This window comes from Ipomoea nil, unplaced genomic scaffold (genome assembly GCF_001879475.1).
Source record: "Ipomoea nil cultivar Tokyo-kokei standard unplaced genomic scaffold, Asagao_1.1 scaffold3087, whole genome shotgun sequence".
NCBI lineage: Eukaryota > Viridiplantae > Streptophyta > Magnoliopsida > Solanales > Convolvulaceae > Ipomoea > Ipomoea nil.
In genome coordinates, this window is record NW_017619515.1 from 3347198 (window position 1) to 3370313 (window position 23116).

The 23116-nt window shown below is 37.6% G+C and overlaps 4 protein-coding genes and 1 non-coding gene across 5 annotated transcripts; all 5 read right to left on the minus strand.

Annotated features, from left to right (window-relative positions):
* Positions 1-934: 934 nt before the first annotated feature.
* LOC109166191 (transmembrane 9 superfamily member 8-like) lies at positions 935-5138 on the minus strand. The gene is made up of 7 exons (XM_019315093.1): positions 4657-5138; positions 3369-3533; positions 3154-3263; positions 2960-3065; positions 2750-2862; positions 2479-2632; positions 935-2377 (listed from the first exon to the last, which is right to left on the minus strand). Exons 1-7 carry the CDS (start codon positions 4777-4779, stop codon positions 1220-1222), a joined length of 1929 nt encoding a protein of 642 aa, XP_019170638.1. The 5' UTR covers positions 4780-5138; the 3' UTR covers positions 935-1219.
* A 1822-nt stretch (positions 5139-6960) lies between these two features.
* Positions 6961-11059, minus strand: LOC109166198. Its single transcript, XM_019315100.1, has 7 exons — positions 10615-11059; positions 10344-10385; positions 9660-9742; positions 9262-9363; positions 8939-9153; positions 7722-7816; positions 6961-7483 (listed from the first exon to the last, which is right to left on the minus strand). The coding sequence occupies exons 1-7, from the start codon at positions 10754-10756 to the stop codon at positions 7227-7229; spliced, it is 936 nt and encodes a 311-aa protein (XP_019170645.1). The 5' UTR covers positions 10757-11059; the 3' UTR covers positions 6961-7226.
* An 850-nt stretch (positions 11060-11909) lies between these two features.
* Positions 11910-15771, minus strand: LOC109166192 (leucine aminopeptidase 2, chloroplastic-like). Its single transcript, XM_019315094.1, has 10 exons — positions 15472-15771; positions 14706-15120; positions 14412-14606; positions 14069-14294; positions 13523-13649; positions 13316-13411; positions 13055-13132; positions 12911-12971; positions 12500-12687; positions 11910-12323 (listed from the first exon to the last, which is right to left on the minus strand). The coding sequence occupies exons 1-10, from the start codon at positions 15706-15708 to the stop codon at positions 12195-12197; spliced, it is 1752 nt and encodes a 583-aa protein (XP_019170639.1). The 5' UTR covers positions 15709-15771; the 3' UTR covers positions 11910-12194.
* Positions 15772-17934: 2163 nt separating this feature from the next.
* Positions 17935-21463, minus strand: LOC109166193 (leucine aminopeptidase 1-like). The gene is made up of 10 exons (XM_019315095.1): positions 21165-21463; positions 20522-20936; positions 20233-20427; positions 19905-20130; positions 19628-19754; positions 19430-19525; positions 19265-19342; positions 19089-19149; positions 18822-19009; positions 17935-18178 (listed from the first exon to the last, which is right to left on the minus strand). The coding sequence occupies exons 1-10, from the start codon at positions 21384-21386 to the stop codon at positions 18050-18052; spliced, it is 1737 nt and encodes a 578-aa protein (XP_019170640.1). The 5' UTR covers positions 21387-21463; the 3' UTR covers positions 17935-18049.
* A 100-nt stretch (positions 21464-21563) lies between these two features.
* On the minus strand, positions 21564-21636 carry TRNAE-CUC. Its single transcript has one exon. It is a non-coding gene; the product is annotated as a tRNA-Glu (tRNA).
* Positions 21637-23116: the final 1480 nt, after the last annotated feature.

A 23116-nucleotide genomic window follows, 5' to 3' on the forward strand; every position in this document is an offset into this window, starting at 1 on the left:
TTAGTTTTTAATGGTTCAATTGCACACTTTTTTTGTTCGATGGTTCAAATCACTCTAATGCAATTCGCAATCGTAACTAGACATACTATACTCAGAAGAGATAAACAAGCTCAATTGTTATGGTTACTAGCTCAATGATTACAATTTAGTCACTAAGCTCGATTTTTACTGTTACTAGCTCGTCAATTGTGACCCGGGCAGCATTATGCACACGAATTCACATCACAATCTACATGTCTAACAATGCAATTGTAATTCTTCAATATAAGTTTGCTAATAGCTCGAATCAAATTACATTTGTATCACTTTTTAAAATAAAGTTAATATTTTAAGACTATTACTAATAATATGTGTTTTGTGGCTCTAGCCAATAAATCAGCATAAGTTAATATGCTCAAACCGAAAAAATCAATAAATATCTTTAGCAAGAGTCAAATTACGAACAATATCCTCCAAACTCTTAAGTATAAAAAGTAGGAAGAAAATCTTATTTCAATTACCGAAAAAATCTGAACTTTTAGAACGTTTCTACAAGTCGTGTATGTTAGTCTCGTGGGTCGACGGTTATACTCCATACTCTTCTTCTTCAACATAAAATTTTGACTTCATCTCTGCAACTCAACCTCTCCGGCGGAGCAAAGAACCACTCGCCACCGGCGGCTGTGCTTCTGTTCTTCCTTTCTAACAGTTTATGAATTAAGTTAAAAGTTTTTCACCTTAAGAAGAACCTTCCCCCGATCATAAACATTAAAAAAAGAAGTTAAATTCTTCCCTGGAACCAATGCATACACAGATTTTATTTTATACTGCTAAGTGCTAATTTATTGAGTAGTAATATGCTGTTTCTTTAATTTGTTTGATTTTTTTCATCAAGTAACTGTGAACAACCAACCTTACATGGTATGGAAAATTGGGCATTCATCCACACAAAGTATAGTAATCAAAAAAGGATTAGTTTGCTTTTAACAATCCTAAATATTCTTCGTAGTGGCAATGCAGACTCGCCTGCGTTCCTCTCAAAATGTTTCTCCATGACAAGTTACAAAAGAACCCTAAAAAAGTATATCCTGGAGGAGGAGGTTGGTTACAAACAAAAGCAAATTTCTACAATCAAAACTCTGAAACAGTCGGCAACAATATTAAAAATACAATTTGATCCACCTATGAGAAGAAGATACTTTCTTGATGAGTTTTAGGGTTTATACAAGGACTCACAGATTTAGTCAATCTTCACTGATGAGTAGATGCGCCTTGTGAACCAAAAGCATGCATAGAATCCAATTGTCCCCGTCAGCACAAAGAAAGCGTATGAAGCAATTAGCATGTACCCGAAGTAGAGGATACCAGAGACGGGCTTTGTGATCTCGAGCTTGGTGAAGAAGTAGAATGCTGCATAAAGGAAGAGGTAGACGGCTGAGGAACCTGAAGTGAGGTACGACCTCCACCACCAGAGGTAGTCCTCGCTGCACAGCTGGAAGTAGCAGAGAACGATGGTGATCTCCGCGCAGGTGATAATGAGGATGACAAACACGATGAAGAGGAAACCGAAGATGTAGTAGAACTGCTGCAGCCAGATGGATGTGAGGATGAAAAAGAGCTCGACAAATACTGCACCGAATGGGAGTATGCCCCCGATCAAGATGGAGAAAACTGGATTCATATACCAGGCCTGCTCTGGTATTTGTCTTGGAATTTTATTCGTTTTGACAGGATCCTCAATAGCTGGCTTCTTAAATCCTACATAACTACCAACAAAAACAAGTGGGACCGCGATGCCAAACCACAAGAACACCAATGCAAACATTGTTCCGAATGGCACTGCCCCTGATGATTTCTCACCCCAAATTAGAGCATTCAGCACAAAGAAAATGGCAAAGAATACTCCAGGAAACATGAAAGCCGTCTGAAGTGTGATTTTCTTCCATTCAGATCCCTTGAACATCTTGTAGAGACGGGCAGATGCATACCCAGCCAACACACCCATGAAAGCCCACACAAGAAGCATAGCTGTCATTAATCCTCCTCGATTTGAAGGAGACAAGAATCCTAGAAGAGCAAAAATCATAGTCACTAGTGTCATCCCAAAGAACTGAACACCCGTCCCAACATACACACACAGCAAATCTGAGTTTGTTGGAGGTCTGAAAACATCCCCATGGACCAGCTTCCATCCCGTTTCCTCTTGAGCTTCTTCCTGGGTCTCCAACTGGTTGTATTTGGAGATATCACGGTAGAGAGTTCGTAGCATGATCATAGCCACCATTCCCGAGAGGAAAAGAACAATCATCAAAGAATTTACAATTGAGAACCAGTGAATCTGATCATCAGTCATCAGAAGATAGGTGTCCCATCTTGATGCCCACTTGATTTCACTCTCCTGCAAATGGAGAAAAATGAGGTGGGGGGTATTAACCACCTTGCAACATAACACCACCAACTTACTCATCGCTCTCTGCATTATGTAATGACATCTGTTACCTCAAATTCGACATCATATGTGAAAATTATTTCCTTCTTATCATCAACTTCTTGGGGAGAATCAGAGCTGGTAACTGTGCGTTTGGCATGAGGATCACAGGTTGTTAGTCTTGTATTTTTGCCATTCCATTGATCATCATATTCATGTTTCACACTGAACAAAAAGAAACATAAGCCAGCAATTAAAACAATGTAGAAACTAACAAAAGAGAACAGTAAAACAGCAAACATTCGTTTGTATATCATATATATAAACACACATATAGCTGACCTGAAAGGTTTGACTTCAAATCCAACAATTCTTGCAGCATTAGTTTGTGCATCCTTGTGAAACTTGACAGTGAATGTCAAATGGTTGTGGATAAAATATTTCTCCTCCTTGCTCTGTGAAATGATAAAGCCAAAGAAATTAATTGAAGAAACAACCCCAATATTACAAATACCATTCACCAAAAGAAATTGAAATGGAACTTAGGTATACCCCGGCATATATTCCTTTAAGACCAACATGGAAACCATGTTGATAGATGATAGATTCCTGATCAGGCCTCTTCATGGGCATAACAAGAGGAAGATTATCCAAAATCCTGTTAAATTCAAATACTAAATCAGAGACTGTTGATATCAAATAGTTAACAAAACAGCTTCAAGAGAGCACTTAAAAGCGTTTGGTACATGTTCACCCGATATTCATCATCTATCTTCTCCTTAAATTCTTTGGCAGTTTTTGCATTAAGAGTAAGACGACATGCAATACTGCACATCTGTGGTTCCCTCATACGAAACTGCATAAAACACCCTCTGTTAGAACTAAGTTCCACAAATTAGAAGGCAAAAAAGGAATTAAAATTCTATCTGTGTATCCATCATCATCCAAGAAAGTAATCCACCTCATAAACAGAGTTCTCAATGCGATCACCACGAAGAACTTCACCAAGATTCTCTGCACTGTCTACAATGCGATCTGGCTTACAGTAAGGAAGGGAATAGTAGGAATAAGGAAGCTGAGTTCTGGTAGAGGTCAGTTTGTTAACTTTCACCTTGAGAGGATCACCCTGCCAAATGAAGGATAAAATTAACTTCTAAGACTCCAATGACGGAACGGAGGCAATTACTAGATTTATAAACAGACAAATTATAATTATATAATTTATAACTATGAAATCCAGTTTTCGCACTGTTCTCTACATAAAATATTCAGATGCTTAAAACAATGCTGGCCATGCAAAAAGATATGGCAAAAGAACCCATTGTCTGCAACACAAACTTTCATCAACTGGAGGGCGGCTTTCACACGGAAAATAGCCCAGAGAAGCATTATATTCATTACCAAGCATTAGTTCCAACATAAATCTGATAAAAATTGGACAGTTACTGTTCTTCCATCTTCCATCATTTTACAGCAACCAATTTTCATATTAACTTGAGAATTCTCAACAGAGGTTGTATACTTGGTTACATTCAACTCAGCAATGAACCAGAATTTATCGACTCATATACAACCATAATATTCTGATATCATAATTGAACAATGAGATTCATGTCAATACAGTTATGCACACTTCCAGAAAGGGTATGTGCATGCCTCCAGATAGAAATAAATGTTTATCTTAAGAGCTGTCTATGAATCTTTTATTGCAGAATAATAGATAGATTTCTCATATTCTAGGCATGTATTTCAGTATTTGTATGGCAACAAACAGAATCCAGATCATAAACACAAATAATTCAAATCCAGACTTGGAAATGATATCAACAAAAACTCAGGTCGTCAATGATCATCAGGCCACATCTAGAAAACTCGGAACATACCATCTAAACCAAGAAAATTACAATAAGCTAAGCCCCTAACCCTTCCCCTCTTTCCAAAACACAACAAGGCAAACTATAAATCCATCGGATTTTGTTAAAACAACAAGCCACTTCCTGCATAGATCTGATAGAAAGAATCCAACAACCACAAAACCTCAGCAACCAAGCACGAATCAACACACACACACAGACATGAACGACGAGCTAATGATTACAAAATACAAGTCAATAAGCTGAAATTAGGCCAACACAACCATAGTTTCTGTATCACAATCTATAAACACACTCAATTCATCCATCACTCCCTATGGACAACACACAATTTGAAAAAAAAATAAAATCGTAACATATTAGTGTAACAATTACCTTCTGGAAATCCTGAGGCGCGACACCGGGGAGGTAGAAAGAGCGAACCTCGGCGAAGAAAAGGAATACAAGGAAGCAACACGAGATCCATCGCGGCATCGCCGGAACCCTCGCGACCTCCATAGCTCTCCGATACCTATCTCTCCGTAACACGGCAGCTCAGGTGAGGTCAGGTCGGCTTCCCCGCAGCTACTACACTCCTCCGGCTCCGAGATCTAGATTTCTCGATCTCCCTCTCACCGCAGCCTTCTCTCTCTATACATACATATAACTGTGTAGTATTATGCATAGATATAAGTTCCAGACTGCGCGCGTTCGGACTTCATGACACGAGAAGAACGGACGAAAGTGGTGATTGCGATTTACGATACCAGAGAGGAAGAGAGAGAGAGAAATGATATGATGTGTGGTTTAGTCAGTGGAGTATTTGGTACGGACTTGATGACAGCCGTTGATGGGAGTAGAGTTCATGGGATAAAGGGTGGAGATTGAATCTTCGGGTTGACGTTGTGGGATGAAGGGTGAGTGACATACGAGTATTTATTGGTTGCCGTCGATGAATGTGTTCATCCTACGTATATACTACAAAAGATATAAATATATATAACATCTTATTACCATCCTTATATCTTCTCTTATCTCAAATAAATACTGCTTATTTGAATTATTGAACTAAGCCCGTGCGAGCACAATCCTTATATCATAGACTTAGGTTCATAGTGTACTGTGAACCCCGATGCATATGTACATGTAAACAAATACTCTATAACTTAATGATTGCTGACACATAATATGATAGCTAAATGTACAGAAACTATCCACTTCTGGTACATAATGTATCAACTATAGATACAGAATCTGAAGGTTACCTAATATGATAGCTACATTTGCAGACACTATCAACTGTAAGCATGGTTGCAAAAATTACACCTAAACGCTAGGCGGTGGCCGGCCGCCTAGAAATTCGGCTGAATCGTCGTTCTAGGCGACTTAGGCGGCCTAGGCGCCAACTAGGTCTCTGACTCTCCGTGGACTAGGCAGCTTAGGCGGCCTAGGCACCCAAAAAAAATATTTTAAATTTAAAAAAAAAAAAAAAAAAAGGCGTCTGAGAAACGCCTAGCGATTTTTGCAAGTTTGACTGTAAGTACAGAATTTGTCAACTATAGATACAGAATCTAAAGGTTATTTTTGGACTAGGGTCTACAATGCAAGGTAGATCTTGGTCCATGGTATAATTTAGTAATTTACCCATTGCAATAGTTATGTCATGGACTCAGATACACATTGCAAGGTGAACTCGGGTCAAAATACATAATTTATATACTGAATGTTCACAATTCAAATTATGAATATTTAGTATATAAAATTATGAACATTCAATATGTAAATTGTAAATATTCAGTATGTAAATTGTGAACATCCAGTATATAAAATTGTGAATATTCAATATGTAAATTGTGAATATTTAATATGTAAATTGTAAATTGTTAGATCCGGGTCCATAAAATAATTTGTCCTTCAATGAAAAGTTGGTCTTTATAACAAATGTGGCAATTTCATATTACTTACCGTAGTTATTCAATATTTTGAGATTACAATTTTAAATTAATTAAATTCAATATTAAAATTTAAGCAAATTGAATCTCTAAGCTATTGATAAGCTAGTAGCTAATTAGCTTTGCTTGGGAGATAATTGAGCTTAGGTAAGATAGATTTTCCACTCACATGGACGAACACAAGATGATCAAGCAATGTCTTTAATTGGTGAAAAGTCTTCCTCATGCGTACTTTGCTAATCCATGCCACTATCTTATTAACTTGCAAACAAATGAATAATAAACTTTATCAATGATGTGATTAGTTGAGAAATATTTTACAACCTCTTGGTATATAAAGAAATTATTAAATTTTTGGATTAGTAGTTCGAGCAAATACATTATTTTTAATCCTAAAAACTTCGGGTTCAGAGTCCAATTCCTTTTTTAGGTGTACTCAAGTATTTATAGTGGGAAATCATGACTAATCCCCCACATCTCATGGATGTGACAGCTAACCTGGAAATTTAAGGTTGCTCCATACCTAAAGCCAATGATCGAACCATTGACATTTGGTTAAGATGACTGAGTCATTTCTACACAACCACACCCCAGGTTATAACAATCTTACTTAAAAAATAAAAAAAGATGCCAAATCAGATCACTCAGCAGATAACAAATTGCAGGTGGAAGAATTGACAAATACCAAGAAATGTGCCCTACAAGAAGGGAAAGATTCACCTAACAACAATGGACATTATATTGGACATAAAAATAAAAATTCTGAGGCTCAACTTGATAGAATGATAGCTCAGATTGGCATAATGTTCCAAAAGGTGAAGAACTATAAAGAACATGGCAGCCTTGGAACCAAAAATAATATCATTTCGCACTATCCACATGAGCAAACAAAAAAATTTTAAAAACAAGGCATCCCCCGGGAAGAGAATGCTGGAATCGATAAACAACACGCAATGCACATCAGTGGTTTAAGAAAGACGAAGAGGGAAGGAGGAAGAACGTAACGTTTTAGTCTCAGTTCCCGCCTTCTTGGGCAGGTGTTTCGATCAATCTCACTGAACGGGGAAGCACAAACTCGGTAAATATTGGGTAGTGAGATGACGGGTAAAATCCATCTATGTTGTCGTTCACCACTTCACATGAGGCGGGTATAAGAGATCTACCTCTGAACAGTATCCAGTCTACGTGAAGATCTTGAGTTTGTCGATCCCAGCAAAGGCAAAGCGCTCTTAGAATCAGCTTGAAAAATTCGAGAGGCCCCTGTTTGTCACCTGTCATAAACAAAAAAAGAATGAGAGTACGAGACTGAGAGCTTATATGCTTCTCTCATATCTATAATCAATATGATCAGCACTTTGCCCCTTAATTAAGCCAGCCTGATGCAAACGGGAATTAGTCTGAGTATAGGCTTAAAAGTGTCTCTTATAGTTCGGGCCTAATTTCAGGACACCTCGTGGTCTAACAAAAAAAAAAAAAAATTACAATAATGAAACTCGAGAAGATGAATACCTTTGAATCCATGATAAGTGCGTATAAGGGACATGTTTTTCCTTACACGAGAATTGGGCCAAGCATCCCTCATGTCACCGACAACCCCATGCTCTCTGTACGATGAAAGCGCCAAAGAAGTCAGCATGTAGCACACAAAGAAAATGGCAAATCGTTTTTCCCTTGCTGAATTAGGAGATCATAGCCTCATGATTGCGATGAAAATACATGAGCATTTGATGATGACAAGATAACAATGATGGTTTCCAATGCATAACAGAAGTTTGTGCATAAACGAGTCCATGACAACGAAGATAAGTTAAACAAGCTTTTTATGGCATTATGTATGCAAGACGCCAAGACCGCAAGGTAAGAGACAAATGACTAATCTTGCCTCAAAAATGTTATGCAATATGTTCAACCAAGTGGATTTGATTTATTAAAAAAAAAAAAAAAGTTAATACCCAATTTAGTCATCGGCTATAATGCAAGTTTTTCTTGATTTAGTCCTAAACGTCTTTTTGTGCTTAATTGGGTCATCGACTTCGATGCTTTTTCCTAATTGAGTCATCTGTAACTGTCGCTCAGTAATTTCCCCTCCATTAATACCCATTTTAGTTTTCAGTTTTACCCAAATTAGTTCTCGACTATAATGGTTAATACCCAATTTAGTTCTCGACTATAGTGGTTTTTTTCGATTTAGTCCTTAATTCTAACAGTCAAGGACTCAATTAGGAAAAATCATCAAAGTTGAGGATCCAATTAAGCCAAAAAAATCGTTTAGGACTAAATCGAGAAAAACTACTATAGTCGAGTATTAAATTGGGTATTAACTCCCCCAAAAAAAAAAAAAAAAAAAAAAAAAAAAAAAAAAAAACCTTCATGTTACGAAAGTAAAGAGAGGATTTCTAAACATGCTGTTGTATACTGTCTTATAAAAAAGAGAATACAAAGCCCTATAAATACATGCTAGAAGACTACGAATAGGAAACAAGTTTTCATGTGCCTACCTACCTTAATCCCTAAGACTGCCTAATCTATAGAGATTCCATATATTAAATATATATTCCATAACACTTTAATAATAATGAAACGTGGGAAAAAGATTTATAATTTCAAGAAGATGATGCTTGAGAAGGTAGCTAGTAAACAACACTTTTGTATGGATTACAAATCGAGTTAAATGGTAAATAGGAAACTAGTAAAGAACCAAGATAAAAGTGCTAGCACTGTCATACCTCGATCTCCCAAGAAGAAAACGGCCTGTAGTTGATTCTTTCTGCGTGTTAAATCCTCCACAATATACAACAGACAAGCTAGGAGGTAAGGACGCAATGTGTTGCCATGTGAGCAAAGCACCTCGCCTTCTAGCACGTGCACTGAACTCGTCCATGTTTGTATTTACAATCTGAAATGAAAAACCCGGTGGTTCGACTCCTTTTAGCTGGAATGTGTACACAACTCGTCAAGGGAACGAATCTTGCATTGCGTTTCCAAGCAGCAAAAGCGATTATAGACTAAAAAAACGCATTGGAAAGCTTATAAAACAACGAAAGGATATCGCCCAAGTCGCAATGCACGGTACTGTGGACCCCCAAGACATGCTTCCAGGCACTGATGGTGACTCCGACAACCAAAATGTTCCACCTTCCAAAAGCTCCACCTTCATCCAGAACACGGGGAACAAAAATAGTTGGTATCAATTTTTATCGCTAAAATCCATTGTTGACAAATAGTTCATGTAGAAAATGTTTTTGCTCGCCAATGACCTTGTGGTCTAGACGTCTAGTGGCACCAAGCTGCTCTCCCATATAGGAGGTTATGGGTTCGAGCCTCATGGAGGCAGTATTGACTCTTTGTGCTTCAGTAGGTTGAGAAAGTAATTATGAACAGATATTGCATTGTAACAAAGTCAGTAGTACTCTCAAAAAAAAAAAAAAATTGTTCTAACGATTCTACCTTTTCCTTGTCATAAAAAATGGTGCAGTGCTGATCTGAAGGGTCATCGGCTCCTTTTCTTGAAATTCCAAATTGATCATAACCTAAATGGGATGACAAATAGGTCCAAATATCAGCTAAGGTTGCATATTATCTACCCTAAATGGAAAGAATGTCAATGGTCCGCAACAATGAAGAAATGAAGAGAAGATATTTCGACAATGGTCCACAACAAGCTTGAGTATATACACACACAGTTCAAGCTTTGATATCAGCAATCATATTTCGACATTTTAAACCTAATTTATCAGCAAAAGGATGTGTCTTTTTCTTAATCTGAAATCTATTAAAGAAAGAAAACAAATCGGATATATAACCAATTAGCCACCTTCCTATTCATCATCCCTTTTCCCTTCTCTTTGCCAGACTACAATCATCTCATCCCGCCATTTCCTAATAACAATTTCAAATGCCCGTCTTCTCAAATCATTCATGCTAGCTCCAAAACGGATATCCCATCATAGTCTTAAGCGAGTTGGAGGATAAAAGTATAAAACCCTATCCTCTATGCTTCCTCTTAGGTCATTTCTACGCAATTCCAATACACAAGAAGCTGTACTTGGAGGGTAATTTCATTAATCCTTCTAAGTCAGGCCAAGAATGGTTATTAGGCAACTAGAAACTAAGAAACTTGCAGAAAATTACCTGTCAAGCATTGTTGAAGATAGTCCAACTGTGACTTCACACCTAACACCAAAAAGTACTATGAAATTAAGCATCATCAATTCATCATACAATTTTTTAAAAAATAAAAAATAAAATAAAATAAAAAAATCTCTCCTTTTCATTCCAAGGAGCTGGCATTGATCAAACAAAAGTATAATAAATTGCAAAAACAACTAACCCACAATTATAAAGAAAATCCCAGATCAACCATTCCAGGAAAAAAGAAAGTAAAGAGCAAGATCCAAGCTACCTTGCTGGGTACAGAGAATCATAGGAGAATAGCTGGTGATAACACTGACACACAAATCTTTCCTCTTATCCCATGAATTGGGGCTGTCTTCTGGCTGATCTTCAAGAAGATTGAAGGTCATTAGCGTTAGGGAAACACTCATTTTTCAGCAAATCTCCTGGCAACCCAAATCTCTGAGTTACATGGTATTTGATTCTGGAAACATTGTGAGATTACCAAGGAAGAAAGATTGAATCTTTGAGCATCCTTTGCGAAAAGCAATGGTCCTTGATTGCGTGCGCAGGAGAATTTGTTGCAAATAGTGCTGCTATTAGACAAAGCACAGCTGGGGCAGTGGACGCAGTAAAGAACAGCGGAGAGGACGCTGTAGAATCAAATCATGTCTGAAACCGAGAAGAAAGGTTCTGGGCTCGCACGTGCCGCAACAAAATTTAGCCATTGCCCGTTCGAGAATGTGAATTTTTAGTCAAAATTTATGGCTTCATCTTTTCTTTTTATATTGTTCTTCTTATCTTTATTATTTGTTGGGAGAAAGATCCAACAAGATAGTTTGCACTTTTTTTTTTTTTTTTTGAATGGTTGCATTTTTTGTGTTTATTTTATTTCACAAAACAGAAAAACTTATTCCGTTATAAGAAAGTACGTTCAGGGTGAAGCTCACTTTGTGTAGCCAACGAAGGATCATATAAATGTTTTAGATTACATTAGTCAACAAATAATTATAAGAAAGTAATCAGTCTAAGGTATTCATAATTTACTTAATTTTAATCGGTAAAAAATCAGACAAAAGTGAACCAGGAACCAGCAAACGTCTACAACTAGTGTGACCTTAGTCAGCAAAAGACTTCAAGAAAGTAAATCAAATGCTGATAATAGTTATTACAAATTTGATTGTTATCAACACCGTCACTCTAGTGATTAACTACAATGATATATATACTCTACATTGATGTTTACACTTGAAGATCATCAGTTTGAATCTGCTGGATAGAGACAAATTATTGCGTGGACCATAACAAAATGTACATTTTTAATATATTAAAATTACATTATTCATGTACTAAATGTACATTATACAAAATTATATACTTTCAATACTCTAGTATACTTTTCCTGAATATAATGTACATTTTTAATATATTAAAAGTACATCATTTGTATAATGAATGTACATTATTTGATAACATGGTCTAGACAGCTACATGGACTATAATGATTGGTGGGTAGAAAGAGGTATCAAACTATCTTCATTTACAACTAGTGCATATGTAGAAGCCACATTAGAACAGCCAAAATGAAGATGTAAATATGCAACAATAAAAGGAACATGCCCAATTCCAATTCATATAACCCATAAAACCAGCTTGATAATGTCAATGTCAGAACTCTTGATTCATAACCCATAAAACCAGCTCAAAAAAACATTTTTGATCTTTTCCAAGGAACAAGAGCATTTTTATTCTTTAAACAAGGTTGTAAAAAACACTTCTTCCTGCCACAGCCCGCCACGTTTTCAGATCAGGCAATCACCAGTCTCGACGTTTTTAACTTCCTTGTCAGTGCAGAACCTGTTGTGTAATCTAAGACGAGTTTTTCTGCACCCATTCGACGAGAGTAGTAATGCCAAACCCTGTGGCGCTCTTCTTCTTGTCACTCCAAACTGGCCCGGCAATGTCAATATGCATCCACTGTACTTTCTCGTCAACAAACTGCAAATTAATGGTCGAAATCTCAGGGTTTTTGTTAACTCACTCAGGCAGGAATGCACGATGAATCTCTATAGTTGTATAGATCTTATAAGGCGGAGTGGTTTTTGTAACATTTTATAGCTAAGTGCGCACACAACGTTACTGGGGAAAATGAGGGCAACGTTTATTTATAGTACCTGTTTCAAGAAAAGAGCGGCAGTGATCGCGCCACCTTGGCGACCACCCGTGTTTACCATGTCAGCAACTCCAGATTTCATCGTCTCCCAGTAACTCTCCTCCATGGGCATCCTCCAAAGTTTTTCACCGCTCACATCCGCTGCTTCAAGTACCTCCTTCGCCAGGTCATCGCTAGGTGTGAAAACCCCTGGTTTTAATATATAAGAGACGGTTAAGAGTCCCACATTGATAAAATATGAGTTTATAAGGCTATGGGTTAGACTAGCTAATTGGTTGGATTCAATCTTTTAGTCTGGTTTGACCAGGTGCATTATAGCCCAATTGAGTGACTCTGACCCAATCTTAGTTTATAAGACGAAAATGCTCCAAAAGTATTTGCCACCATAACTACAAAATCTACAAAGGCGTACCAGCAACAGAGGGCCCGAGAGCAACTATACAGGCACCAGTCAGTGTAGCCAGATCAACTACCTGCAAGGATGGCCGAGAATGGTGGATTTTAGAGTATTATCTCACGAAGAATAGGCATATACTAACGGTAGGGGTTTAAATACCTTTTCTACACCCTGTTTGCAGGCATATACTAAAGCATCTGCAAGCGTAAGCCTTCCTTCAGCATCAGTGTTGTTAACCTAACAAAAGAACGAATAACAAAACCGAGGCAACCATATAATCAGATCGATACGAAATTGCAGAACAAAGATGGCATTCAAACACTCGAAACTCAATGACCGAAAGTTAGGGCCTAGTTATTGTAAACAACTTGAAACTTCGGCATTGACAACAGCAGTGCTGCATAAGTTGAAGAATATCACCTCGATTGTCTTTCCATTTGAAGCTGTGATAACGTCTCCAGGTCTCATGCCTGTCCCACTAATCATATTTTCACATGCAGCAATAATGAAATGTACCTGCCATATCCCAACAATTTTAGGGTACGAGACGAGAGCAATCCAAATGCCCGCAAATTTAGCAACTCGAAAAGAAAATATCCCCTTTGGAGGAGTGACGATAAGACTTACTTCAACTCCCGCGGGTTTTATTTGCGCAATAGCTTTTGCTGCACCCAAGACTGCTGCAGCACCGCCCATATCAACTTTCATGATCTCAATTGAGCAACCTGGTCCGGTCTTAATGTTGTAACCGCCACTGGAACGATAAAATTGATTTATTCAAGAACTAAACAAAAAAACTCGCAACAGATAGAAATGTAGTTGTTTTTTTGGTCCGAGGTGTCTTGAGCAGACCCTAACTGTAGGAGGCACCTTTAAGCCAGGCACCTTTAAGCCCATACCATACTCAGACTAATCCCCGTTCGCATCGGGCCGGCCCAGTTAAAGGGGACGGTCCAATTAAGGGGCAAAGTGCTGGCCAGATTGGTTTTTCCATATGAGACGGGGTTCGAACTCCAGACCTCTCTTAAGGGACAAGAGTGCATGGCCACTCACGCCAACCAAATTGGTTTCTTCACAAGCTTTAAGTACAAAGTTGTCTCTTCTTTTTTGATAAGTAAAGATTGGATTGCACCGTCAGTGAGGCAAAACCAAAGCATTTAAAACACGGATTACCTGTCAAAAGTCAATCCCTTTCCGACTAAAGCCAGCTTGGTTTTCACCGACCCACTCGTAGGTTTGTAGCACAAATGAATGAAATGAGGAGGATTGGCAGAAGCCGCAGCGACACCTAAATAAGATCCCATTTTCAATTCTTTGCACTGCTCAACATCCAAGATTGTTGCGGTAAGAACATCACTGTACAAAGAAGCAATATTTTTGGCCTCTTCGGCAAGTACCCCTGTAGCATAAGAATCCACATAAAACTAAAAGATCAGAAAACCAAGAAAATATGAGCAATATATAAAGTTATGGGCTAATCGAAAAGGACATTAAACAAGGTTCTGAAACTACTAACCAGGGGTAAGTACATTGGCAGGTGCATTTACAAGCTCTTTCCCAAATATCACACCTGAACAAACATCTTCTGCGTATTTCAGTTTCTTTTCAATCTCGGGTCCAGTTCCAAGACCAAGAATCTCAACAGATTTGAGAGTGGGAGTTTTTGACTCTGACTTAAACCTGTTATCTTCGAAAATCCCCAGCACAGTTCCTATGGCAATTCAAGATATTTTACCTAGTTTAATGTCTCAATTCAGAATGATATGATAAATTTTAGCTCAAAGTCTCAAACAAAGTTTCTCGAGGATACCGGTTGCTATTGCTGAGGCAGTACTGAGCTTTGATTCCGAAGAGAGGCCTTCGGCTGAAGCAAGTGCAACAGCAATACTACTTGCCTGAGCAGATTTAGCAGCTGCAGCAATAGTCTCACCGAGAGTACGATAAGCAGTGGTTGAAGAAACTGCTGATCCAAGCCCAACTAACCCAATCCTTTTAGAACCAAGACCAGGAAGTCTAAGAACAGTGGATTGCCCAGATTTCCCAGAAAAATCTTCCTCGGAGGAGGCTTCGGACAGCAAACCACCCAATTTTGAATCCAACTTTTGCAAGATCAAATTTTGGAACTTGGAATTTTCGTCTTTAACCATGTCCTTCTCTGTTACACCCACTGCAAGGATATCTCCTTTCCATTCAAGCAAATCAACCTCTTTTGCAGCAAATGATATCTTCCGTAGCCCAGAATAACAAAAGTTTTAGACTTCAATAAATATTCTCTCATAAAAAAACATACCAATCTTGAATTAAAACCACCAAACACAAATAGAACATATCACAATCCGAAAACGACCACATACTTTTTCCAACAATCTCAACCATTAAATCTTGATTGCTCGCTGACTTCAAGTGTAAAATTTTAAAGAAAAGCAAAATCTACTTAGATTGCTAAAACAATAAACCCATTGGAGAAAACATCAAATATAAGCAGATTTTTACTTCAAAAAATAAACAATCAAAGAAAAAAAATTGAAAAAAACGAATGAGTTGTTGGTATGGTTTAAGAGAAAGAAAGAAAGAACCTTGGGGCGTTCGATTTGATTGGGATGAGTGAGGCCAAGAGTGGCCCGAGCTATGGAGTGCGCCATACGCCTAGGTCTTCTGCAGCAGAGGGGCGAAACCGAGAAGGAAATAGCCCAGGCGGAGGTAGATCGGAATTTCAAGAAAATGGAAGAAGTAGAAGTGGAAGTAGATGTGGAAACGGCAGCGACCGCGATATTAGTAGCCAAAACTGAGGATCTCAAACTCAAAGCGGCCATTTTGAAGCGTGTACGACTCTGTATTTATACACTGCAACAAAGTGAAACGTGGGGGAGGGGTTTAGATGATGATGATGATGATGATGATGATGATGATGATGATGATGATGATGATGATGATGATGATGAATGATATCACGGGCGCACCGAAATGTATCCGGATTTAATTCAATATTTCCTTTTTTCTTAAAAAAAACCTAGAAATTTTTGTCCAGAATTATACTCTACCCGCTCAATTAAATTACGAATAAAAACAACATTCTTTCGGAACTTACTATTAGGACCTTGTATTCTAGTAACACTATAATTTCTTCTCGAGTTAATACCCAAAATAGTCCCTCGACTATGTCGTAATTACCAATTTGGTCCTCGACTATTATTCTTACCCAATTAAGTCCTCAACTATACAATTTTTACCGAGTTAATACCCAAAATGGTCCCTTGACTATGCCATAATTACCAATTTGATCCTCAACTACCATTCTTACCCAATTAAGTCCTCAACTATGTAACTTTTACTCAATTAAGTCATCAACTATACAATTCTTACCCAATTTAGTCCTCAACTATATAATTCTTACCCAATTTAGTCCTCTGTATTAATTTGACTGTTTGTTGACTGTCAAAAGTCGGGATAAAATTATAATTTTACAAGATTTCTCCTTCCTCTCCATTTAGCAGCGCCAAACCATGCAGCAATACACTCCGATCAGATTTCGATCGTCAAAAAATCGTTGGAAATCAAATTCATGGGCTATCCGATGCATAACCACTACTTCGATACTGACAGGTTTAGAACCCAACCGGAGCTTATTGCTACATGGTTTGGCGCTGCTAAATGAGGAGGAAGGAGAAAACTTGTAAAATTACAACTTTATTTCCACTTTTGACAGTCAACAAACAGTCAAATTGACAAAGGACTAAATTGGGTAAAAATTGTATAGTTGAGGACTTAATTGGGTAAGAATGATAGTCGAGGACCAAATTGGTAATTACGACATAGTCGAGGGACTATTTTGGGTATTAACTCATTTTTACCCAATTTAATCCTTTGTCAATTTGACTGTTTGTTGACTGTCAAAAATGGAAATAAAGTTGTAATTTTACAAGTTTTCTCCTTCCTCCTCATTTAGCAGCGTCAAACCATGTAGCAATAAGCTCCGGTTGGGTTCTAAACTTGTCAGTATCGAAGTAGTGGTTATACATCGGATAGCCCATGAATTTGATTTCCAACGATTTTTTGACGATCGAAATCTGATCGGAGTGTATTGCTGCATGGTTTGGCATTGCTAAATGGAGAGGAAGGAGAAATCTTGTAAAATTATAATTTTATCACGACTTTTGACAGTCAACAAACAGTCAAATTAATACAGAGGACTAAATTGGGTAAGAATTGTATAGTTGAAGACTAAATTGGGTAAGAATTGTATAGTTGAGGACTTAATTGAGTAAAAGTTACATAGTTGATGACTTAATTGGGTAAGAATGGTAATTGAGGACCAAATTGATAATTATAGCATAGTCGAGGGACCATTTTGAGTATTAACTCTTTCTTCTCCTTCTCCTTATGACTAGAACTCTTTGTATTTATTAAATACATCTCTTTCCCTAGTTTGTAAATTGGATTGTTAATCTTGTATACAATTTTATTTGTTTTTTATCTTTCAATTATAATAATATTTTTACTTTTTTAATCTTCAGACATTTAAAAATATCTTACTTTTTAATCCAAAAACGTATCGAAAGACAAATAGCTAGCTTGGACATTGTTAATTGGCATTCTTGGTTTGAAGTAGCGGTCAATTATGAATAACTTAAGTTAGTTTACCTCATTATAGTCATTTGTCGGCTATGATCACAAAATGGGTTTCACTCATGCACATTTCTGTGTAGCGATTACATGCATTCCTATAAATCAAAGTATAAAATGTTTTGGAGATGACTTCAATCGAATTTGTCGATAATTGACTTAATAACTATAAGGTTTCAAGTTTTACTCTCCATTGGTTTTATCTACTGACGTTATTTGTTTGAGCATATAATATATAAGTAATCTAAATTGGTTTAACTCCTTATGATCATTTGTCTCCTAAATCACAATTTGAATTTTTCACCTAAAGTGCACTTTCATATAGCGATTAGTGCATTTCCTATAAATCAAAGTATAACATGTTTTTAGAATAATTCTAATTGAGTTAATCGAATAGTTAACTTACCGTCACAATGTTAATAAATCAAAAGTGTATGTGCTTAGGATTTCTCATTTCCTCTTGTTAATCAAACCAACTTCATTTACAACTAGTGGACATGAAGAATCCACCTTAGAAGAACCAAAATTAATCTAAGAAGAGTGTTTGAGCACCCATTCCACCATAGTAGTGGTGCCAAACCCAGTTGCAATGTTCTTCTTGTAATCCCACGCTGGACCACCCATGTCAATATGCAACCATTCCACTTCCTCATCAACAAACTGCAAAACAATGGTCAAAAATCTCAAGTTTTTATTTCCAGCTACAATGTCAAAAGACAAATGCATAGGATCTGAACATGCTCTAGCTTCAAAACTGCAAGCACAACATTGTAGTTTCAAGAGCAACATCTATAGCTTCAGCTAAGTCGGTCAGGCTGTTGACTCAGTAACCACATGGTAAAATTCTGACTCTCAGCGGGAGTAGCCTATTGGCCTTCTTGGTTTGAACCAGTCAGCTATGGGCCTATGGGTAACCTAGGTTGGTTTCCTAATCAACTACCTTCTTGTGGTCCTTTGCCAGCTAAGATCACAATGTGAGATTTACCTAGTGCACATACAACCTCGGATAGCGGCTACAGGTTTCCCATGTCACCCCCGAGAGCAACATTTATAGCTTCAGCTAAGTTGGTCAGGTTGTTGACTTGATAACCACAAGGTACAAGACTGACTCTCAACGGGAGTAGCCTACCTTCACGGTTTGAACCAGTCAGCTATGGGTAACCTAGGTTGGTTTACTGATCAACTACCTCATTGTGGTCCTTTGCCAGCTAAGGTCACAAGGCGGGATTTACCTAGTGCACATACAACCTCGGATAATGGCTACAGGTTTCCCAGTCACCCCCGAGAGCAACATTTATAGTACCTGTTTCATGAAAAGAGATGCAGTAATTGCATCACCATCAAGAGAACCTGCATTTATCATGTCAGCAATACTGGATTTCATGGTCTCCCAGTAACTCTCCTCCAAGGGCATCCTCCAAAGCTTCTCACCACCCACATCTGCTGCTTCAAGCACCTCTTTCGCCAGATCTTCGCTAGGCGTAAAAATCCCTAGTTTTCCCCCCATTATCATATACATTTCGGTTAACGATTCAATAACTCCATAAATACATAATCTACAAAGGCATACCAGCAACAGATCGCCCAAGAGCAGTAATACAGGCACCAGTAAGTGTAGCCAGATCAACCATCTGCATGGTTAAACATGTTATTAACAGTTATGCTGCAATCTGTTACATACATATTTGTTGAGTTTGTCTCATATAGAGATTAGGAATATGAGTTTGTCTGGTTGCAGATAGATACCTTTTCTACTCCCAGTTTCGAGGCATATACTAAAGCATCTGCAAGTATAAGCCTCCCTTCAGCATCAGTGTCTGTAACCTATCAAAAGAACGGATCGATAACACCCAACACAACGATATAATCAGATCGAGATAGACAACGTAACACCAGTGCTGCATAAGTTACCTCGATTCTCTTCCCATTTGAAGCTGTGAGAATGTCTCCAGGCCTCATGCCTGTCCCGCTAATCATATTTTCGCACGCTGGAACAATGAAATGTACCTGCCATATTATCACAATAGTTTCGGGATACGAGGCAGAGGCAATCCGAATTTTCAAATTTAGTGAACCGAAACGAAGATATCTACACATGATAAGACTTACTTCCACTCCAGCAGGTTTTATTTGGGCGATAGCTTTCGCTGCACCAAAGACTACTGCAGCACCCGCCATATCTTTCTTCATGAGCTCGATCGAGGAATTTGCTCCAATCTTGAGGTTGTACCCGCCACTAGAACGATAAAAGGAATTTATTCAAGAACTAATAACATAGCAAGAAACAGAAATGTAGTTACTTTACTAAGATCCATCATTCTTCACAAGCTTTAAGTGCAAAGTTAGTGAGGCAAAACCAATTCAAAGCACTTAAATCGTCGATTACCTGTCAAAAGTAATTCCCTTTCCAAGTAAAGCTAGCTTCGTTTTGACCGATCCACTCGAAGGCTTATAACACAAATGAATGAAATAAGAAGGATTTGTAGCAGCTGCAGCAACGCCTAAAAAAGAACCCATTTTTAATTCTTTGCACTGCTCAACATCCAAGATTGTTGCAGTAAGAACATCACTGTACAATGAAGCAATATTTTTGGCCTCTTCGGCAAGTGCCCCTGCAGCATAACAAATTAAAAGATCAGAAAACGAAAACTAAAAGATCGTAAAACCAAGAAAAGATGAGCAATATATAAAGTTATGGTCCTGAAACTACTAACCAGGGGTTAGTACATTGGCAGGTGCATTTACAAGCTCTTTCACGAATATCACACCAGAACTAACAACTTCTGAGTATTTCAGTTTCTTTTCAATCTCGGGTCCAGTTCCAAGGCCAAGAATCTCGACAGATTTGAGAGTGGGAGTCTTTGGCTCTAGCTTAAACCTGTTATCTTCAAAAGTCCCCGACACAATTCCTACGACAATTCAAGATGTTTTACCTAGTTTAATGTTTTAATTCAGAATGATATATATGACAATAAAGTTTAAGCTACTCGGGAAAACAGGTACCGGTTGCCATTGCAGAGGCAGCACTGAGCTTCGATTCCACCGAGAGGCCTTCAGCCGAAGCAAGTGCAACAGCAACACTACTTGCCTGAGCAGATTTAGCAGCTGCAGCAATAGTCTCACCGAGAGTACGATAAGCAATGGTTGAAGAAACTACTGACCCGAGCCCAACTAACCCAATCCTTTTAAACCCAAGAGCAGGCAGTCTTAGGACAATGGATTGACCAGATTTCCCAGAAAAATCTTCCTCAGATGAGGCCTCAGACAGCAAACCACCCAATTTTGAGTCCAATTTTTGCAAGATCAAATTTTGGAACTTGGAATTTGGGTCTCTAGCCATGTCCTTCTCTGTCACACCTACTGCAAGTATGTCTCCTTTCCATTCCAGCAAATCGACCTCTCTTGCAGCAATCAATATCTTTCACAGAATCACAGCCCATAACAACAAAGTTTTGAACTTTAGTAAATATTTTCTCATAAAAGCCTCAAATTTACTATTTTTTGCATGAAAAAGCATCATTTTGAATGAAAATCCATGTAAGAAGGCATGCATATAGATGAAAACAAAGAATATAAGAAAAGAAAGGAAAAAGGAATGAGTTGTTAGCTAGCAGTATGGTTAAGAGAAAGTAAGAAATTAAAGAACCTTGGGACGTTGGATTTGATTGGGTTTAGTGAGGCCAAGAGTTGCTAGAGCTACGGAGTGAGCCATATATGAGCCAAAGCTGAGGATCTGAGAGCTGCCATTGTTAAGCTTCTGGAGGGGTCCATTTATAGAGTGCAAGCAAGAAGTGAGAAGTGGAAGACAGGATAGAGGGTGATGAAGTTGGAGAAGATACCTCTTGGTATCATTTTTGTTGAAAAACATGTGAGGAAATTAGACATTTTTGTCGAGAAACGTCGGAGCAAATCCAATAGGAGATTTTGAGAATCATAATTCATAGCATGTGTAAAACATGAACAAGGTTTGTATGTTGATATTTCCCTAGGATGCTTATCCCAAAAAATCTTTAATTTGTCCGGCACCGGTGAAGGGGCAAAATTATTCCGTTGCCGGGAATCGAACCCGGGTCTCTCGGGTGAGAGCCGAGTATCCTGACCAACTAGACTACAACGGAATTGTTATAAACTTCTGAGTTATTTATTTTATTATCTAAGTCTCATACTCGCATTAATAACTTTTATACATATTGGCGATTATTATCTTCTTTCCATTTGGTGTATGTATCTCAGTATCTGTAACTCGTGTGTCCATTTGTTTAAGTCTGTATTACTGTATATCCATATGCTAAAATATATGAAAATGATTAATTTTTAGGTCTGAATAATAGAATAACAATCTATCTAGTATCTACAATGAATTATGAAAATGATTAATATTTAGGTCTGAATAAGAGAATAACAATCTATCTAGTATCTACAATGAATTATCCTATGCTGAAAGTGAGAAAGGGTTAAGTAATTAAGCGAGAAATTTTAATCTAAGCTCTAGCACCGATAATTTTTCTTATGTATGAACAATAGATATAGAAGCCGAAATAGTCGCTCTATATTTCATGACTAATTTGGCAGTGGACAGTGGTTTATTTTATTTATTGGTTGTTGCAATGATCTTGTGATAAAATACTAATTTCAGTCTTCATTACTCGTAACCATGGTCATCATGGCTCTTGTCTATATAGCGAAACGGTATGTCATATTATTTTCTTATTGAAGTTTGTACTCTAGCTCACTACGAAACACTTGTCTCGGGACTGCTTTAGGCGTCTCTTCTGAAAGCGGGGGCAACAAATATGATCTGAGGCTTCCAACTAATGAAGCTCTTCTTACTCACGTAAGCGATTTGAAACAAGAAAAGGGAAATAGGAACGATTCATCGATATGCATTTGCAATGTGATTGACCATTGGTGTATTGGCCTTGTTCACAGATTAAAGACGGGTTTAATGAAGGAAATAATCTTATTCTGTCAGTCAGGGAGAAGAGCAGATTTGTGGACTGAAGGACATCGGGAAGAACTAATTATGAAGTTTCATTCCCCTTCCATTAGTGTTGTAAAAATCGCGAGGAAGGCCGGAATCGGCTTCCTCCGCGGCCGGGCGGTATAGGCGCCACCTAGACCGCCTAGTCTGCCCTCTTTTTTTTTTTTGGAAATAAGGTTCAAATTGGCCACTGAACGTAACCGGAAAATGCAATTAGGCCACTGAACGAAAAAAAAAAAAATGAAATTAGACCACTGAACACTCCAAATGTATGCAACTTCACATAATAGCATGTTACTATCAATTTTAACAGGTTACCTGCTTACGTGACAGTTGAGTTGGCATTTTTAATAATAAATTTTAAAAATTAAAAAAATTAAAAAAAAAAAAAGTCGGAACGAGGCTTGACTGAAATTATTTTTAATTCAAATTTTCAAAATATTAAATTTAGTATTAGTATAATACTCTCTGTGTACCATTTTATTTGTCATACTTACTATTTATTAGTCAAAACAACTCTTTCTTCTTTGTTTATTTTCTTTAGTATTTTTTACTTATTTTTAAATTTGATTTTTTTTTTTTGTGTTTAATAGTACTTTTAGTGTAGTTTCTAAATA

Excerpts from the sequence above, each read along its gene's own strand:
- LOC109166191 (XM_019315093.1), bottom strand. The coding sequence starts at position 4,779 with ATGGAGGTCGCGAGGGTTCCGGCGATGCCGCGATGGATCTCGTGTTGC. Across the intron at positions 2,863-2,959 it reads TTAAAGGAATATATGCCGGG|AGCAAGGAGGAGAAATATTT; the intron begins GTATACCTAAGT and ends ATCATTTCACAG. Across the intron at positions 2,633-2,749 it reads TTTGAAGTCAAACCTTTCAG|TGTGAAACATGAATATGATG; the intron begins GTCAGCTATATG and ends CTTTTTGTTCAG.
- LOC109166198 (XM_019315100.1), bottom strand. The coding sequence starts at position 10,756 with ATGAGTGTTTCCCTAACGCTAATGACCTTCAATCTTCTTGAAGATCAG. Across the intron at positions 9,743-10,343 it reads TCTTCAACAATGCTTGACAG|GTTATGATCAATTTGGAATT; the intron begins GTAATTTTCTGC and ends CATCCCATTTAG. Across the intron at positions 9,154-9,261 it reads CGTGCATTGCGACTTGGGCG|ACATTCCAGCTAAAAGGAGT; the intron begins ATATCCTTTCGT and ends CGAGTTGTGTAC.
- LOC109166192 (XM_019315094.1), bottom strand. The coding sequence starts at position 15,708 with ATGGCCGCTTTGAGTTTGAGATCCTCAGTTTTGGCTACTAATATCGCG. Across the intron at positions 14,607-14,705 it reads TGCCTCAGCAATAGCAACCG|GAACTGTGCTGGGGATTTTC; the intron begins GTATCCTCGAGA and ends GAATTGCCATAG. Across the intron at positions 12,972-13,054 it reads GCAAACAGGGTGTAGAAAAG|GTAGTTGATCTGGCTACACT; the intron begins GTATTTAAACCC and ends CCATCCTTGCAG.
- LOC109166193 (XM_019315095.1), bottom strand. The coding sequence starts at position 21,386 with ATGTTTTTCAACAAAAATGATACCAAGAGGTATCTTCTCCAACTTCAT. Across the intron at positions 19,526-19,627 it reads TAAAACCTGCTGGAGTGGAA|GTACATTTCATTGTTCCAGC; the intron begins GTAAGTCTTATC and ends ATAATATGGCAG. Across the intron at positions 19,343-19,429 it reads CAAATGGGAAGAGAATCGAG|GTTACAGACACTGATGCTGA; the intron begins GTAACTTATGCA and ends TTCTTTTGATAG.